Source organism: Gracilinanus agilis, chromosome 1 (genome assembly GCF_016433145.1).
Source record: "Gracilinanus agilis isolate LMUSP501 chromosome 1, AgileGrace, whole genome shotgun sequence".
Classification (NCBI taxonomy): Eukaryota; Metazoa; Chordata; class Mammalia; order Didelphimorphia; family Didelphidae; genus Gracilinanus; species Gracilinanus agilis.
In genome coordinates this window covers 436,875,152-436,895,448 of record NC_058130.1, presented here as the reverse complement: position 1 = coordinate 436,895,448, position 20,297 = coordinate 436,875,152, and the positions used below count along the sequence as shown (strand labels likewise).

At 35.8% G+C, this 20,297-nt stretch overlaps 1 protein-coding gene across 1 annotated transcript in view; it reads right to left on the bottom strand.

Annotated features, from left to right (window-relative positions):
• ADCY2 (adenylate cyclase 2) overlaps positions 1–20,297 on the bottom strand; it is a 574,349-nt gene that overhangs the window by 109,161 nt on the left and 444,891 nt on the right. Inside the window, exon 13 of the mRNA XM_044681919.1 lies at positions 631–700. Within this exon, the coding sequence (XP_044537854.1) occupies positions 631–700 (70 nt within the window). The remainder of the gene's footprint in view (positions 1–630; positions 701–20,297) is intronic.

Here is a 20,297-nt window from a genome sequence, read left to right as displayed (position 1 = left end):
CAGCTGGCTATTGCATGTATTCCTTGGCAGCTATGTTAAGCTTTGGTATGGGAAAAGAAAGAAAATTGTACCTGTTTATGCTGTCAATTTTCCAGTTTTGGGGTCACAACAAGAAATCAATGAGCCCCAGAAAAGTTAAAAAATTTCCATTTTCTACATTCTCTTTAAAAAGGGACTGGTTATGAACTACATTTTTTTGAACAGTAAACACATGTTAGATCCAATGATATTTCCTTTTTTAAGCACATTATAATAGATGCATAACCAAGAAGCTGATGTTCTGCTTTAAGTCTTTTTCCTAAGAAAAAAGTTTTAAAAATCCATATATTTGCCCTTAACCCTTTAGTTTGACATGAGGATCTGAAACATCTGTTGCTGGCATAATTTGCAAGATATTCAAGGAGTATAGTGTGGAATGTGGAATGCAAAGTCAAAGAAATCAGGTCTCCAATGGTAACAAAAATACATTCATGGGGGAATGCAAGGAAAAGCCAAGAACGATTCTGACATATTTAGCAGTAGTTTTAAGGCCACATGCAAATAACTTGAAAAGAAACCTCAGAAAGACTTTTAAAAATGACTTTAGCATTTAAAAAAACCACAGTTGGGTTTAAAGTGAAAATAGCTTACTTCTTTCTCTAGTGTTTTGTTATAGAAAAGCAGAGAAATTCTTTGAATATCTTCGGATTTGAGCCACTGCCTGCAAATATAAAAGGAAAGACACATAATAAACCAAAATTGCCATCAGCACATCTGTAAACATTATTTTCTTTTGTTAAAAAAGAATTGAATGGTTCCATATTTTCTTCCTGAAACCTTAACAAAATCTAAGGGGGTAAAATATGAGCAAATTAGATGCAAAAAAATTGAATGGAATGAACATGAAATACTTTGGATATAGAACCCAGAGATTATAATGAGCATATTTACCAGCACATGTCCTAGACAAATATAAACACATGGAAATGGTCATTATTTGATAATTGGGGAGATGGTGTATTCATTGAAAATACTTGAATTACTACTTCTCTTTCTTATTACTGATGTTTTATTGAACAAAGCTATAAGCATCTTTCAGTTAGCATTGAGATTTCTGGTTTTGTTTCTACCTCCATAATACTCCTTCTCACATTTGAACCTGTCTCTTTACCCACACAGCTGTCATCTCAGTCCAGGTCACTATTACTTTTTACCTAGATCATTGAAAGTGTCTCATTGCTCCAGTCCATCCTACACACTAATGTCTAGGTGATTTTCCTAAGTCCAGATATGACCATCCCACTTTCCTACTCAATAAATTCTTTTGTTCTCTAGTTCAAAGATAAATTATAAACTACACTGTTAGCTTTTAGAGTGCTTCCTAATTTGGCCTCAAACTATGTTCAAACCCTATTGGACATTATATCTTCTCTTGTACTTTGGGATTCAAACCTAAATTACTTTCTGTTCATCAAATCAATATTTCATCTCCAATCTCTCTGACTTTTTACTCTTCATCCCAGAAGTCAGGAATGCACACATCTTACTTAATCTCATAAAGTTTTTCTCTTCCATGTAAAGAAAGGCAAAAGACAATCCCTGCTCTCAAGGAGCTCACAGTCTCATGAGGGAAACAACATACCAACAACTGTGCAAACTATATACGTAACAAATTGGATGTAACCAACAGAGGTATATTTGCATTAAGGGGGAACGGAAAGAGCTTCTTACAGAAGCTGGGACTTTAGGTGAGACCTGAAGGAAACCAATGATGTTAAGAGATTGTGGTGAGGAAAGAGAAAGTTTCAGGTGTGGGGAAAGTCAGTGAGAATACTCTAAGGTGGAATATGGAGAACATCAAGGAGGCCAGAGTAAGGAGATCCTAGAGGTCATGGAGGGAAGTAGCTTCTGAGAAGCCTACATAGGTAGTGTAAAAGTGAAATTTGGGAATGCCATCTAAAAGTGTATATATTTCTATGGACATGGGAAATGTATCAAAACTACATTTCCCGTGATCCAACATGGTCCAACTGGTTTCCGTTTCTGGGTTTTTGGGCGTGGGGAGGCCTACGTCTTGACCCAGGGAAGAGCTTAAGCTCCTGGGTTAGGAGGGAGTGGGCTCTTTGCCAGTAGGCTCTTTGCAGTAGGCTCTTGGCCAGCAAACAGGAGACAGTAATGGAGGCGGCAGTTTTGAATCAAGAATAAGGGACTGCCCTTTGGGCAGTCCAAATCAATGTAGAAACTGCCATTTGTCCATTTGAATTAGAGGTGGACCACAGGAAGTGATGAAAGACACTATCTCTTTAAGTAAGTTAGTGAACTTCCTGTGGGGGCAGTTGCCATCTCCAACTGGAAGAAGAAGCATCTCCTGAGACCACAGAACACATGCTCTATATTGTCACGTGGGTAAGTTAGGCTGACTTCCTTGGCCTTGCTGGGCCAATTCTAAACTCTGCCTATCTGGCTGTTGGGCCTTGTGGCTTACAGCTTCATTATTAAGCTTTATAACCTTCTTCTCTCTCCGTCCAGGCCTTTGGCCTGGACTAGCCTCTTCCTTTCTTTTTATTCCTACTTTTTACCTACCAGACTGTAAATAAACTCTTCAACCCGATGCTGACTTGGGTCTGATTTAATTATGGAATCAACCTAAATTGTTGATTCCTGGCGGCCACACATTTAATATATATCTATAAATACTTAAATTTTCTTTCTTACAGTAGGAAGGCACTAGTTTATGAATGGCTTTAAAAGCCAAATATAGGATCTTAAATTTGATCCTGAAGAAAATAGGGAGCCATTGGAATATTGGATAGAGGGTGATATGGTTAGACATGGTAGGTTTAGGAAAATCTATTTGATATCTGCATAGGGAATGGACTGGAGTGGGGGAGACTTGAAGCAGGGAGAACAATTAACTGGTTACTATATAGTCTTGAAATGATGAGGGTAAAATAATCAAAATGATTCTATATCATTTTTTTCTATTCTTTTTTTTTTTAATTTTAAGCCCTTAACTTCTGTGTATTGACTTATAGGTGGAAGAGTGGTAAGGATAGGCAATGGGGGTCAAGTGACTTGCCCAGGGTCACACAGCTGGGAAGTGTCTGAGGCCGGATTTGAACCTAAGACCTCCCGTCTCTAGACCTGGCTCTCAATCCACTGAGCTACCCAGCTGCCCCCTCTATATCATTTTTTAATTCGTCCTATTTGCCATTAATTGATTTTGTCCTAAAACTGTTTTAAATTATGGTTCTTTGACTCTGAATTAGTTCAGAAATTCAGCTTGTCTACAGTGAGTAAAATTTAGAAATCCATTTCTCTTGTTCCACTGTTTTATTCTTGGGTCAATGATGTCTGATTTATCATCTGAAGAAATCTTGCCCACTATCTTGAATCTTGTAGATAGATTCAAATAATGAATATTTCTTAGTTTCAAGAGGGAGTCATAGGGTTTCTAGCCCCTCATTCTCAATTTCCAGCCAATTATGCTGTTTCCTATGCCTCATCTCTGTAACCAAGTGTTGATTTTGCCATTCATGATGTCAAATTCTTTTACCCAATCATAACATCATAACTTGTTCTAGTCCTATGAACACTGTTCCTTGTTTGATACTCCTAAAATTATAAAAGAGAATTGCTCCCTTGTTTGGTGCCTTAGCTTTGGTGGGGAAGATCCTATTTATTGGTAAATTTGTACTTTACTAATTAATTGTGCCTGGAATTTTGTGCCTCAGTTTACCTCCATTTTTTTCTGTTGCAAAGGCATGCACCAAGGTGGTGGCAGTCTCAGAGGAGAAAAGATGGTATATAGGAGAGATTCAATGAAGGGAGAAACCATAGCACTAGGTAACAGATCTGATATCAGACATGGTGAAAGAGAAATGAGCAAGAGAGAATGACAAATAGGTTATGAGTGTGAGTAACTATGGTGGTACATTGGACAGTTATAGGAAATTAAGGAAAAAGGAGAGAGTTTGAGGGAAAGATGAGGTAAGTTTTAGACATTTTTAAAATGTCTATAAGAAATTGAGCTCAAGATGTCCAGTAGGAAGTTGCTGATATCAAACTGGTGGTCAAGAGAGAACTTAGGGCCAAAAAAATAAATCTGAGATTCATATTCATAGAGATAACAGACAAATCCATAGGAGATGATAAAAACAACAAATGAAATAGTATAGCATGGTGGTGTCAAACTCAAATAGAAATAGAGACCACCAAAATGTAAATAAGGCAACCTGTAGGCTAGATATTTAGAAATCATGTATTGATTATTATCTTCACCTTTATTGTATTTTTATTTATTTTGTTTAACATTTCCCACTTACATATTTTTAACTTTTAAAGCAAGTTTTTAATTTATATTTCCTATTTCTCATGCCCCTACCCAATTATACCTCTTCCATTTTTTTCAATCCCAGAAAGTCATCCTATATGACAAAGAGAATTTTGTAGAGAGGAAAAACTGTCACTAAAACTACTCAATATAATGCTTCTTTGTTTCTATCATAATACTATTCCATATCATTCCACGTATTATAAGTTATTTAACTCTTCCCAAAATGATGAACTTTTACTTTGTTTTCAATTATTAACTATCACAAAAATTCTGGTACAAATATTTTGGAGTATATGGGAACTTTTTTCTTATTGATCACTTCTTTGGAATATAAGCCTAGTAATGAAGTCTCTTGATTAAAAGATATGGAGGGTATTTGTTAAGATGGTGGCAGAGTAAAAAGCAGCTACTTAACCTCTCCTAACCAAAACATATAGGACTCCTCAAGGGGACATAAAAACAAATCCAGACGAATGAAGGGACCCCAAAACAGGGCATAGCGTTGAAGGTATGTGGGTTCAGGGTATTTCCATGCTATAAAGAGGTGAAACAGCTCTCATTAAAACGCAAGCCGAGCAACCCCCTCATCCCCCACACCACCTACAGTGCCAAAGCCAGCGCAAAAGAGTTAGAGCAAGTTTGGGGCACCCATTAGTAATTGGCAGCTCCAGGGCCTGCTCCTGAGAGCCATAAGACTTAAGACCCCAAGAGGCTAAAGAATGTGTGGACTTTGAACACAGACTTTGAGCACAGGTGCAGGTGAAGGCATGGACGCAGTTGAGGACAAGGATCTTGAGAGCAGGCTTGGACCTTGAGTGGGGACCCAGTGCAGACAGGTGCACAACTATGGAAGCAGCTCCCTGAGACTGTTAAAGGAGCCTTGGGCAGAGGAACAAGCAAAGGGACCACCAGGAGGCTTGACCCTGAGAACAACTAGACCTGAGACCTCAGGACCCTAAAGATCACAGACAGACCCTGACTGTGAGGATAAAGCTGAGAAGGCACTGGGCTAAAAATGGCAATCCAGAATCAGGAACCCCAGAAGAGAAAGATCTACAGGAAGAAATCTTTAACTCTCAACAACTTTTATATAGAAAAAACCCAGACAACTGAGCAAACAGCAGAGGAGAACAAAGAAGCAATCACATCCAAACGTTCCCAGAATAATGAAAACTGGTCACAAGTTCTTGAAGAGTTCAAATCTGAGATGATGAGAAAGATGGAAGAGATTTGGCGAGAGAAGCGGGAAAAAGCTCAAAAGGAAATTAACAGGTTAGAAGACAGAAACTCCCAAATGGGAGAAAGATGCCCCCAAATCAAACAAAATGGTAAGCAAAATGGAAACCAAAATCAGGCAAGAAAATAAAAGTTTAAAACGCAGAATTTCACAATTGGAAAGTGAGGCAAGTAAACTGAAGACCAGAAATGACCAGATTGAAAAGGAAAACCAGTCTCTAAAGGCTAGAATTGAGCAATTAGAAGCTAATGATCTCTCAAGACAGCAAGAACAAATAAAGTAAAGTCAAAAGACTGATAAAATAGAAGGAAACATGAAATATCTCAATGAGAAAGTGACAGACAAAGAAAACAGGTCTAGAAGAGAAAAAACTAAGAATCATTGGTCTCCCTGTAAAAGCAGAAATTAATAGAAATTTGGACTCTCTACTAAAAGAAATTATTCAGCAAAACGGCCCTGAAGTTCTACAACAAGAGGGCAATATAGACATTGAAAGGATCCATAGATCACCCTCTACACTAGACCCTGAAAAGACAATGCCCAGGAATATAATAGCCAAATTCAAGAGCTTCCAAGTAAAAGAAAAAAATTTTACAAGAAGCCAGAAAGAGACAATTCAGATATCAAGGAGCACCAATCAGGATCACACAAGATCTGGCAGCCTCCACACTAAAAGACTGCAAGGCTTGGAATATGATATTCAGAAAGGCAAGAGAACTGGGTCTTCAACCACACATCAACTACCCATCAAAACTGACTATATACTTCCAGGGGAAAGTTTGGGCATTCAACAAGACAGAAGATTTCCAAGTATTTGCACAGAAAAGACCAGGACTAAAAGGAAAGTTTGATATCCAACCACAAAAATCAAGAGAAACATGAAAAGGTAAATAAGAAATGGAGGGGAAAGAAAGAAAACTCTTATTTTTAAAATTTGCCTCCTTAAGGGCTTCAATAAGATCTAATTATTTGTATTCCTATGTGGAGAAATGTCATGTGTAATTCTCTGTAGTGAACTCTAATCACTATTATAGTTTTCACTATTATATTAATTAGAAGAATTATTCATAGGAAGAGGTTGGAGTACTATATGGTCTAAGATGATATGGGGGGGAAGGGGGGTGAATAGTAGAGGACACCAAGAGAAACTTGATTCAATAAGAACAATAAGATATTCAATCTAACAAACAAAAATGACATGATTATCTCAATAGATGCTGAAAAAGCCTATGACAAAATACATCTGTTCCTATTGAAAACACTGGAAAGTATAGGAATAGAAGGTCCTTTCCTAAAAATAATAAAGTATATATCTAAAACCATCAACAAGCATCATATGCAATGGGGATAAATTAGAAGCCTTCCCAATAAGATCAGGAGTGAAACAAGGATGCCCATTATCATCTCTATTATTTAACATTGTACTAGAAACACTAGCAGTAGCAATTAGAGAAGAAAAAGAAATTGAAGGTATCAAAACAGCCAATGAGGAGACTAAGCTATCACTCTTTGCAGATGATATGATGGTCTACTTAAAAAATCATAGAGAATCAACTAAGAAGCTTGTAGAAATAATCAACAACTTTAGCAAAGTTGCAGGATACAAAATAAATGCACATAAATCATCACCATTTTTATATATTTCCAACATATCACAACAGCAAGAGGTAGAAAGAGAAACACTATTTAAAATCACCCTAGACAATATATAATACTTAGGAATCCATCTACCAAAACAAACACAGGAATTATACGAAAACAACTACAAAACACTTTCCAAACAATTAAAACTAGATTTAAACAGTTGGAAAAACATTGATTGCTCATAGGTAGGACAAACTAAGATAATAAAAATGACCATTCTACCCTACTTAATTTACCTATTTAGCACCATTCCTATCAAACTACCAAAAAACATTTTTACTGAATTAGAAAAAACTATATCAAAGTTCATTTGGAATAACAAAAGATGAAGAATATCAAGAGAAATAATGAAAAAAAAAATGTGAAGGAAGGGGGCCTAGCAGTACCAGATATTAAAATATACTATAAAGCAGCAGTCATCAAAACAATATGGTACTGGCTAAGAGACAGAAGGGAGGATCCCTGGAATAGACTTGAGGTTAATGACATCAGCAAGACAGTGTATAATAAACCCAAAGAGCCCAACTTTTGGGACATGAATCCACTATTTAACAAAAACTGCTGGGAAATTTGGAAAACAATATGGGAGAGATTAGGTTTAGATCAACATCTCACACCCTACACAAAATAAATTCAGAATGGGCAAATGACTTGAATATAAAGAGGGAAACTATAAAAAAATTAAGTGAACAAAAATAATATACCTGTCAGTTCTCTGGGAAAGGAAAGATTTTAAAACCAAGCAAGAATTAGAGAAAATTACAAAATGTAAAATAAATAATTTAGATTATATTAAATTAAAAAGCTTTTGTACAATCAAAAACAATGCAAATGAAATCAGAAGGGAAATACAAATTGGGAAAAAATCTTTATAACAAAAAACTCTGACAGGGGTCTAATTACTCAAATATACAAGGAGTTAAAGCAATTGTATAAAAAATCAAGACATTCCCCACTTGATAAATGAGCAAGGGACATGAATAGGCAATTTTCACATAAAGAAATCAAAACTTTCAATAAGCACATGAGAAAGTGCTCTAAATCTCTAATAATTAGAGAAATTCAAATCAAAACAACTCTGAGGTATCACATCACACCTAGCAGATTGGCTAAAATGAGAGAAGGGGAGAGCAATGAATGTTGGAGAGGATATGGCAAAATTGGGACATTAATGCATTGCTGGTGGACTTGCGAACTGATCCAACCATTCTGGATGGCAATTTGGAACTATGCTCAAAGGGCTATAAAAGAATGCCTGCCCTTTGATCCAGCAATACCATTGTTGGGGTTGTACCCCAAAGAGATCATAGATAAACAGACTTGTACAAAAATTTTTATAGCTGTGCTTTTTGTGGTGGCAAAAATCTGGAAAATGAGAGTATGCCCTTCATTTGGGGAATGGCTGAACAAATTGTCGTATATGCTGGTGATGGAATACTATTGTGCTCAAAGGAATAATAAACTGGAGGAATTCCATGTGAAATGGAAAAACTTCCAGGAATTGATGCAGAGTGAAAGGAGCAGAGCCAGAAGAACATTGTACACAGAGACCAATACACTGTGGTAAAATAGAATGTAATGGACTTCTGTACTAGCAGTAATGCAATGACTCGGGACAGTTCTGGGGGACTTATGGAAAAGAACGCTATCCACATTCAGAGGAAGAACTGCAGAAGTGGAAACACAGAAGAAAAGCAACTGCTTGAACACATGGGTTGAGGAGGACATGATTGGGGATGTAGACCCAAAACTACCACTCCAATGCAACTATCAACAATTTGGAAATAGGTCTTGATCAATGACACATGTTAAAACCAGTGGAAATGAGTATAGGCTTTGGGGGTGGAAGTTGGGGGGGGTGATGGAGAAAGTAAGAGCATGAATCATGTAACCATGTTAACTTTTCTAAAAAATAAAAATTATTAAATGAAAAAAGATATGGAGATTTTTAATAAATAATAAATAAAAGTTACTTCATTTGCATAATTCCAAATTGCTTTTGTGAAGAGTTAATTTTTTTTTAGGTAGGAGTTTGATAAAATTTATGGAGAGCACTTTGGTAAACCATGAACACTTATTTATTCTGATGAGAAGTTAGGATAGGAAATAGGAGGGAGCAAAGTGAGATGATTTCTCTAGTATCTTATAACTATGCCTATAATCAAAATCCTATACTAAAATTCTAAGAAACTCTAACTGCCTTCTTGGGCAGGATCTTCTTGCCTGACAAAGTAGGCCTATCTTACCTACACTATTCATATCTGGACATATATTCCCTATCTATCTTCCTATGCTAATTAATAAACAGAAATCATCAAATAATCTCCTTAAAGTAGTTTTTCTACTGTCACTTGTCAAACTTCCTGTCACAGAGACACAAACACAGACTCCTTCTTCCTCAAAAGTCTGAGGAGAAAAAGCCCCTGAGTCAGACTCCTTCTCAAATCAGTATCTAAATTCAAACTCTCAGAAGTTAACTGCCAGTTCCTGAGAGAGACTAACACAGAACTCGTACTCCCTCAGAAGCCAGAGAAAAGGAGCCCCCTGCAAACTTTCCTTATATAGTTGGCCTTTTAAAGACAGAGGGCCATTCTGTCTGTTATTGTCTCTTCAAGAGACAAAGGGAGATTAAGAAAACTCCTTTTAACACTTTCCAGAATAACTGTACCATTTCATAGCTCCACCAACAATGTAATTGTGTACCTATCTTTTAAAAATTCCTCAGAGTCAGCTGGGTAGCTCAGTGGATTGAGAGTCAGGCCTAGAGATGGGAGGTCCTAGGTTCAAATCTGGCCTCAGACACTTCCCAGCTGTGAGACCCTGGGCAAGTCACTTGACCCCCATTGCCCGCCCTTATCACTCTTCCACCTAGCAGCCAATATACAGAAGTTAAGGGTTTAAAAAATTCCTCAAACACCAACATGCAATTTTTACCATTCATGCCAATTTTCAAAATGTGATATAATACCTAAATGCTGGTTGATTTAGTAATTTAGCAGTTTTTTCATGTGGTCATGAATACTTTGCAGTTTTTGTTTTAGGAATTATCTTTTTTTTGTCATTTATCTATTTAGCATGGCTTTGTCATACATGTATATGTTTGTAGATATATATGCATATAGATGCATGCATATGTTTGTGTATATATCATATCAAAATATTGTTCAAGGAATTCCATACAAAGATTTTTCCCTTTTGACCACTTCCCTTCTTATCCTAAATATATCAATATTGTTAGTGCAGAAACTTTTCAGTTTTAATAAATTTGTGTTCTATTTTTTTTAAATTGCATCTCTCTTTTAGTAAGATAAAAATATGTCTCCTACTCACTCTCTTTCTCTCACTTCTTTCCTTATACATTTTCTCTTTTTGTCTACTCTAGACCTGTTCCTAAGATTCATGACTGTATAAACATCTGTTCTCTCCTTTGATTTGTTCATGTCGTTAAAGATCCCACAGTATCCATTCCAGGCTCTCCCCTCCAAACACTTTTTGCCACTGCCTTGGACCCCACTTTTCCACTGTGCCTTACTCAAAGAACGATTAAAATTATTGTCCCATGATAGGGTCTTCCCCCACCAAACCCTCTCTTGACCATTTTCCCTACATTTTCCTGGGAATCTTCTCCTATGTACATGCTCTCACATTCTTATGGGTGTTAATTGCTTCTAGAGGTTCCAATTTCCCCTCTCCCAGGGCAAGTAGACATTTGAAGCATTAAATCTCTCAGACCACATCCAATATAAAAGCCTCATCTCCCTTCACACTTCACATACATTCCTCAATGGAATCCTTTCTAATTTCAAGGACTCCTCCCTTTTCCATGTTTTTCCTCCTTCTCACCCAATCTTCTATAGGCTTTTTTCTTTCCAGAAGTCAACTTTTCCTCATTGATATCCCTTTGTTTGACCCAAGAGTATCATTCACTCCTCTCTGTCTCACTGCTCCCCTCTTCCTTATTTATTTACTCTTATGTACATATTTTAATGTAGTCCCATGGAAGAAGCATGCACCCATATGTAGAATGTTACTAAGTTCTGTCCATAATGTCTTCTATTCATCTCTTCACTGTTGCCTCTACCAGATTCCTACCTTTATTCCTATATCCTAGTGTACTTTTAGAGAGAAGTCTCTTACTATTCTTTCTGTGGGTTTTTTGTTGTCCTTGAAGGCCATATTTATTCCCTTCAGCATTTCTATTACCTGGGATATTCAAGAGGCAAATAATCTCTTCAGTTACAGTTTTCTTTCTAAAAATATTTCATTATTTTGTGATTGAATATCCATATTTTGCCCTGAATGGTTAAGTTTGAATTTGCAGGAGAGATCACCTTGGGCTGCATTCTGAGCTCCATTTCTCTTTGGAATACATTATTCTATTCCCTTCTTTTTTCCAGTGGGTGCAGAATAGTCTTGCATTATTTGAATATCCTTTCCTTCGTATTTGAAGGACATTCTCCTGATGGTTTGTAGAACTTGTTTTTGAACTGAATTATTAAATTTAACTATTAGGCTTCTGGGATTTTATAGTCTTGGATTTTTTCTTTTCTTTTTCTGGAATCAATAAAGTATGTCATTTGGAATTTTGTTTTCCATATTTGGAAATTCTGACACTTTTCTTATATTATTTCCTTTAGTATGGAGTTGAGAATTTGTTTTTTATGTTCTTCTGAGAGACTTATGATCCTCAAATCGTTTCTCCTCATCCTGTCTTTGAGATCAGTATAATGAACAAATTTACTTTTAAAGTTATTGTTAATTTGCATTTCTTTTTCAAGCTCAGTGATGGTGTACCTATGGCAAAGGTGCTGAAGATGGCACACAGAGCACTCTCTGTGAGCACATGGATGCCCTCCTCACACCTCCCACCCCCAGATTGTTACTAGAAAGTACCATAAAGGCAGAAGGACTTCGTAGGAGCTGCTCCTTTCCCCGTCTCCACCATACCTGCTGACATTTTTTCACATCTCCCACCCCTATGCACAGCAGTCCAGAGGGAGCACATAGAAATTAAGGTGGGCAATTCACAGGTGGCAGATCTGGAGGGAAGCGGAGTGCTTTGGCCACTTCCTTCTCCCTTTCCACTTGCGTTGAGGACATTCTTCACTTCACCCATGCTTCTGTCCAGAAGCACAAAGGGAGTGCTTTCTCCTTCCCCTGTGTGGGGCAAGGGGGGGCAGGGCACACCCAGAACTTGGGGGAGAACCTGGCACATGGTTTCTGGGGTGGGGTGAGCAGGCACCTGGTTTGGGGGTAGGTTAGGGCCATGGCCCAGCACTCTGTCTCTAAAAGACTCGTAACTATTATTCTAGGCTATCCTGCATTTCTGTTTATTTCCATTCCTACTATATTGTTCTCCCTTTTATTTCTTTGTTGAGACTTGTCCTTTAAGACATGAGTTTTTCTATTTTGTTTATTATGTGGTGTGGAAGATACATTTTGTTCATAATTCTCAGTATGCTTTTAAACCACTCAGGAAAAAAATATTGCTGTAGTTCAATGTTCACCTGAGCTTACACAGGATCATTTATCTCATCAAATGTTGGATCATTTTCCTTTATTTTTCAGAATTTATTTATTTACTAGATGTGGAAGCTTTATTTCCTTCTGTTGGAATTGTCTTCCTTACTGATTTATCTGTTTAAATTCAGTGTCTCTGGAATTTCTTCTTCCTGGAATCTTTGGTCATTTCATTATTTTTCCTTTTTACATTTTCTTTATTCCTCACTTTCTGACTCTCTTCCCTCTGAGTTTGGGGGCTTGATCCCAAAGCCTATTCCCAGGTTCACTAGTCTAGGTTTCTTCTCTAGACTGTCTATCCTTTTGGATGGATAGAACTGATCAGAGCTGGGTACTGAGTTCTTTCCTTCAGACTAAGTGCAGTTCTATTCGACTCCCTCTGACTCCTATACCCGGTATCCTTTCCTGGTTACTTATCCTCTTTTTCCTCAGTTCTTTGTAAGTGGAAGTTTAGTGTCTATATTCTCCAGTTCAGGAAATTTAAAGATTGGCAGCACTGAGCTTCCAGGTTGCAGTCCAGTAGATTTTTCCTCTTGAAAGACTATGGCCAATTTGACTGTTGAACTTTAGTAAAATACACAGACGAGTTGGGACCTCAATGATATTGTAAAGAGGGAGAATATGGGTAGTAGGATATAGGATTGGGTTCTAATATAAGTCTGTATCCTTTCCTTAAGTCTGCTAGTGCAGCTTTGTTGCTAGTAGCATGCCTTGTCAGTAAGGGACACTGAGCATCATTTCCTGGGTTTGGGGGGATTTAAAAAATGTTTTGTATTCTAGATGTCCTGAACGATGGAAATAGTTGAAGTTGTTTTATCTTTGTCACATAATTTCTCTTTTGGAGAAGTTTGAGATATCATGTATATTGGAGAAAATGTTTAGTCTGCTATCTTGCTGCTCATGTGACCCAGAAAAACTTTGATTATATTTTAATCTGCCTTGGGCTATATTCAAGAGTATTATGGGCCAGATACAGCAAATGGGCTGAATTTGAGACACCTGTGGGATTGAGGGACAAGAGGATGAGGTCTAAGACTGAGGCTTGGAGTATATACTTAGAATAAATAAGCATGATCTGGATAAACATCCTACAAAGGAGACTGAGAAGAAATGGTCATTCAGGTAAAAGGAAAACTAGGGAAGAGTAGTGTCACAAAATCTCAATAGCAGATAATATCAAGGGGAAAAATATGGTCGACTGGGTCAAAGGCTACAGAGAGGATGAAGACTATTAAATTAGCATTATATTTATCCATAAAGAGATTATTGATAACTTTGGAGAGAGCAGTTACATTTGATCAGTTCAATTGAATGTTGAGGTTGGAAACAATATTAAAAAAATTTTTATAGTATGAAAAAAGTAAGTAGAGGCATTAATTATAGAAAGACTTCTCAAAAGGATAGGACCATATCTAGCAGGCATGGATGGATCAAGTAAAGGTTTTTTTTTGATGGGGGAGAAATGTGTATATTTGTAGAGCAATAGGGAAGTAGCCAGTATACAGGGAGAGGCTGAAGTTAAGTAAGTGTTTAGGGATTATAGAGGAGGCACACTGTTGAAGAAGACAAGATGTAATGGGGCCATTTGAGCATGAAAAGGCATTTATGTTGGCAAGGAGAAGAGGCAATTCAATACATGACGCAAGGTGAAGAGATCATAGTAGAAAGCATCTGATGATGTGAGATGAGATGAGGAGAATACACAGTTTTCAGTAAATGGCCTCAATTTTTTTCAAGGAAATATGAGACTAGTTGCAGTTGAAGGACCATTTTCTGAATGAAGCCTTTCTTCATCTCCTTAATAACTATTAGTGTCATCCTTTCCAAACTAACTTATATTTAAATACTTTAAAATTTTATTTGTATTTTTCTCTTAATATTTATTCAATATACACGTGCAGATGGCTTCATCATTGGAATTTAAGTTTGTAGTAAGGAACTAGTTTATTCTTTGTTCTTGTATTCCTATCACATAGTGAAATGGCACATAGTAGGTACTGAATAAACACTTTATGACTGAATTTTCCTTTTTTTCTCTTTTTACACATTTGCATCTTCACACCTTTAAAATTTTTTCCTACTACATGTAAAACTTTTTACATTTATTTTTTAAAATTCTGAATTCCAAATATTTTTCCTCCAACCCTACTCATTGAAAAGGCAAGCAATTTGATATAGGTTATACATGTGCATTCATACAAAACATTTCCATATTAATCATGTTGTAAAAGAAAGCACAGACACAAAACAAACAAGAAAAATAAACCAAAAAGAGTATGTTTTGATCTGGACTCAAGGTTCCATCAATTCTCTCTCTGGAAGTCGATTCCATTTTTCAAATGACTGATGTTTTAACATGCTCCATGGATATTTATATTTAAAAAGAAAGATAAAGATATTTTACTCTCTTAAAATTATTTTTGAATGACAATTATATTGTTTGGTTCACTTTCAAATTATTTGGGCAACTCCCATAATATTTGAAAGTCAAACATAGAACATTCATGAATAGATTAAACATATGGGAAAGAAAGGAAGGAATAATCATTAGAAGGAGAGGATTTGTACTTCTGTAGCATCTGCTCTAGAAGCTTCCTTCTGAACTTGGAACTTAGAGGTTAGAGGTTGAGACTATTTAGGGGTTGTTACTCTCACATTCAAAGAACTCAGTGAATCTGCTCTCCTAAATCTCTATACCTCACATGTTCTCACCAGTATAGGTGTGTTAAGGGGAAAAGATTTACCTCAAAGAGCCTAATAGACATAATTAGTTCAAAATGAAGGCATTTATTAAGATGGCAAATAAGAACAGATACTACATACTGGTTCCCCTCAGAACCTGGGATTATATCTTTAACAAATACACACAGGATCAGTGTGAGGAGTGAACACAAATTTAGAGCACATTGGTAGTGAGACACACATAGAGGGGTCACATGTCCAAGGCAACTCACTCACTCCTCTGCCACTGCAGGATTCTGAAGTCCTTTCTCTTCTCATGACATTCTCATGCTGCTCCCTGATTCCACATGTGCAATATTTCTTCTTCTTTTTAAATCCTTACCTTCTCTCTTAGAATTGATACTAAGTATTGGTTCCAAGACTGAAATGTGGGAAGGACTACATAATTGGGGTTAAGTGACTTGCCCAGCGTCACACAGCTAGAAAGTATCTGAGGCCAGATTTGAGGTGTAACATTTCTCTTGGGCAGGTCATCCACTTCTCTCTAGCTTGACTCTTGGCCACAAGGACTAACTCTCTCTTTTCATCTCTCTCTTCCATGGCCAGGGGCCATGTTACTTGCAAACAAGTTCACTGACAGTCTCTCTTGCTTTGTTGGATGGGATATCTCCTACTGGGCATATAGGTATGCTATGGCATGTCATCGCTAAAAAGACTGTAGGAAAATGTAATTTCCTCCCTAATATGCTGTTCTCTGGTAGACAAAGAAGTTACACTCAACAAAGCTGATTCCTGTCCTCATTCGGATATTTTCATACTATCAATCCTAGAGACTTTTTAAAGGTTGCCAGTGGCATGGCATATATTCTGCCAGAAAATGGCAAGTTGCCTTTCCACTGATTAGAGGAATTTCTTCACATATTAGAAAGAAATATAATAGAGAAGTAGATATGTCTTTGTACTTTGTGTAACACCCTAATACCATAACTATCTGTGATTTGTCTTCTTTCGTGATTTCAATAATTCAAGCTTGGAGTTGGACATCAGTTGGTCAGGAACCAACTTACTTACTCTAGACACTTCTGATTCCATGTAAGACTGCATTAACCCTTTCCAACAGCAATATTACACCTGAAGAGAGTTCAATAATGGATCAGTATTATCTGGGAAAGGGACAGTAGTGGTTTACCTAAAGAATCTGTCCTCAGTAAAATATGGTTCAATATTTTTTTTAATCAGTGAAAAGAACTAATGAGTGAAAAATTTACATTCAGAATACTTTATATTTTAGGCACTGTGCCAAATATCACAGATACAAATATCAAAGCAAGAAAAAGCAGGCTTGTCAAATTTGAGGAAAAAAAGCAAAATTTGGGAGCTCAGCCAATCCACTGAATAACAAAATTCAGATAAAAAGATCTTGACAGACCATAAACTTTGACAAAAAGTTAGAATATGAAATTTAGTAGGGAGGGAAGAAAAACCCTGAAGGTAGGTTAAATAAATCAAATGTATCAATCGAGAATGGGGGAGACTGTTTAACAGTAGCTAATATGAAAAAGATAGTTAATATGAAAATTTAAAGATCTTTACAACTAAAAGAACTTTAATTCATGAACAATTCAATGAAAATAAAAACAGTCAATAAATTTAACAGTATGATGTAGATTTTTAAAATGCAATGCAATTTTTTTTTAACTAAGGCTACAACTTTTCTAATTTAGGGAACTTCTAGTGAGTATTCTGTTTACCATTTTTTAAATAGTAGGGTAGCCATTTTATTATTTTTTTTGATGGATTCAGGGTTGGTTTGGGAAACATAACTCTTTAAATGGAATATAGAGGGGAGAAGGGAAAAGCACCCAAAGGTCTAAAGCAGTGTATGCATATCCAATGCTTTAATGCCTCATGAGATCAGTTTCTCACCACTTTGTTGTGGATTGTATGGCTCACATAGTTTCAAAGCTTCACATATAATTTGGGTAGTGTGAAGGAGTAAAGGACACTGGTCTTGGAGATGTCCCTGATGGCCATGGATCCTACAATGTTGTAAATGACAAACTTCTTGATTACCTTGTTCTTGGGTACAGAGAAGTCGCAGTTGTTGCACCACATGGATTGCACGAAGCTGCAAACTTTCTTAGTATTCCCATTGTTTCTTTTCTTACTAGTAATTTTGTGAATGAAGATTTAAAAGATGAACTCCTTCTAAAAATGTAGTTTGCAACTGTTTTGCCATTCATGGTTTCAAGGGCTGTCTAGACACCTCCAACCTACCCTTCATAGAGAAGGGAAATCACAAGTCTTGCACATCATACATGTTTTCAGTCTTTCTCAATGTATGTTTTAGATTAAATGACTTTCCCCTCTTTTTTAATTAAAAACTTTAAAAATATTATTTGTTTTGTTGTGATAGTTCTCTAGGAGAGGGGAAGGGATACTGGGGAAAATAATGATGGCCTAAAAAATCAAGACATCAATAACAACATTTGTTAAAAAAAATTGTTTAGAACAGACATTAAATGTCTTGACCAGGGCCATAAAGTCAGTAGTAACTTGAACTGAGGTCTATATGATTCTAAAATAAGCTCTGTATCCCTTATACCTTTCTACAGTTTATAAAACAATCTCAAATCTCATCAACAGAAGTCAAGAACAAGAGTACTATGTTCATTTCTAAGTGTGGGATTTTAAGAAAGAAATTGAGAAGATTAAGCACCTCCAAAAGTAGATGATAAGACAGTAAGCAATTTGGAAACCAAATCATATGGCTGATGGTCAACTAAAGTACAATAAATGAATTTAAAAACACATTAAATACCAACTATGCTTTTGAACTGGAAATAACTAGGGCTATTTATCTTACAGTAGAGATGACATGATATTTATGTTTAAATATTTGAATTCTAGCATGTGTAATAAGGTTAGATTTATTCTGCATAATTATAGAGGGTAAAATAAAACAAACTGAAAAAAAATGCCTCAAGTTTCTAATAATTCAAGCTATCCATGAACAGAATGGATAATTTCATGAGTAAATGAGTGTTGAAACATAGTGAACCTATCAAGACAGTTGTCATGAGTTTTCTAGCATGAGATAAGACACCAGACAACATGTGCTTAAAGGTTCATTCTAACTACAAGACAGTATCTTTTATTGGTTTTATATTAATACACCTGATAATTGATATGGGAATCTTTTCTGAATTAGTTGTCTATGTGTAGTCAGACCATTGACTTATTTTAACAAAGATCATAATCCATACCAAATTAGAAGGAAGAATAAAAACAAGAATATACATTGTTTAATCACAATGTTGTCAATTTATATATATATATATTTATGCTGAAGAGTGGTAAATCTAAAACTGTAAAAGAAAAAAAAATTACTGACATATACTATGATCATTTCCTATAAAAGATGACTAGAAATGAAACAATTACTACAAGAGAGACATCTAAAGAGCTGCCAATTTCTTCAGGAAATAAATACTTGATTTACTCACCACGTAGACATTGTAGCCCTAACCAATATCCATTTCAAATATAAATTCTTTTGAAAAAACCTTAGAGAAGTGTAGAGTAGAAAATTTTGATTTCTATTTCTTATAATCTTTCACTATCTATTTCACAAATACTATTCCTTATGAAATGGTGAGAAGTAGAGGGCAAGATGCTTGAGTATACATGTTCCATCTCTAGCCTTGTACAACTGCTTCCTATTTCAAATATAATTTGGAAAAAAATTAACATGATTAAGTAATTTTTATAGTCCCTAGAATTTAATGGTAATATAACTGTAGTAATTCTTTAGAAATGGGATATGGTCAGAGTACAATTTAACCAATATGTTTTTCTGACTTAGATCACATTAATGTCACTGAGAACTCTCTGAAGGTCAAAAATCCCTGTCAGTGACTATGGCAGCAGAGTATTTGATGTCAGTAATATGTGGGCTCTCATAGAGTATGTTTGAAAAAAATCTACTTTTTGTACTATGTAGATAAAACATCTGGATGTCATAATTTCTTATTTCTCCAGCAGCCGTTTTGATCTGCTATACACATTCCTTAAGGTTCTCACTGAAAAAGATATTCATGAATTCTCAGATGAGAAAATACAAGTAAAATCAGAATTGTTATATAAAAGGACAAGGGAGGTTGAAAATTCATCAAGCAATGCACAATGTAATTGAACCTAATTTGAGAAACACCACAGTACATTCCATTTTATTGCTTTCTCTTTCCTTAGTTGATAACTGTGCAATGTCTCTTTTTCTATTTGATTTGTGGAACTTAATTGGGAAACTACAACATAAACATTTATTCTAACATTAAAGATCCATTATAGAATAAGAACACATTGCAACTTGCAAATATTAAGTGACATGCATTAGCATATTAAATGGAACAAAGCAAACAGACACTTTGAAAGCAATTATCAGAAAAACAAAACAAAGCCATACTAACTAAAGCATTACTATTTATCTCATTTTCTAATTATAGTCATTGGTGTAAAAATTACAAAAGGTAGAAAAAAAAGCAAGACTATAAAGGTAGATGATCAAATTGTCTGCATGTAGACATACTTACACTGTCTGTGCAGGTTTGACTAATTATTTTATCTTTAGGAAACCAGCCAGTAAAGCTAGAGACATTCATTTTCTTTTGATGTTTCATTTCATTCTATACACCGACCTGGTGGTAACTATTCTTCATCTATGCTTCATTGAATCCATCCATCCCTCCATATTATATATCATTCTTTTATGAGAATCACATATTTTTTCAATTTTTTTGGCAATTAAGTGACTTAAAGAAATCATATAGAACAACTCTAGGAGACGGTACATCAATTTAATAGTGCATTTTATGAGATTTAATAGCCTTTTTATTAAAA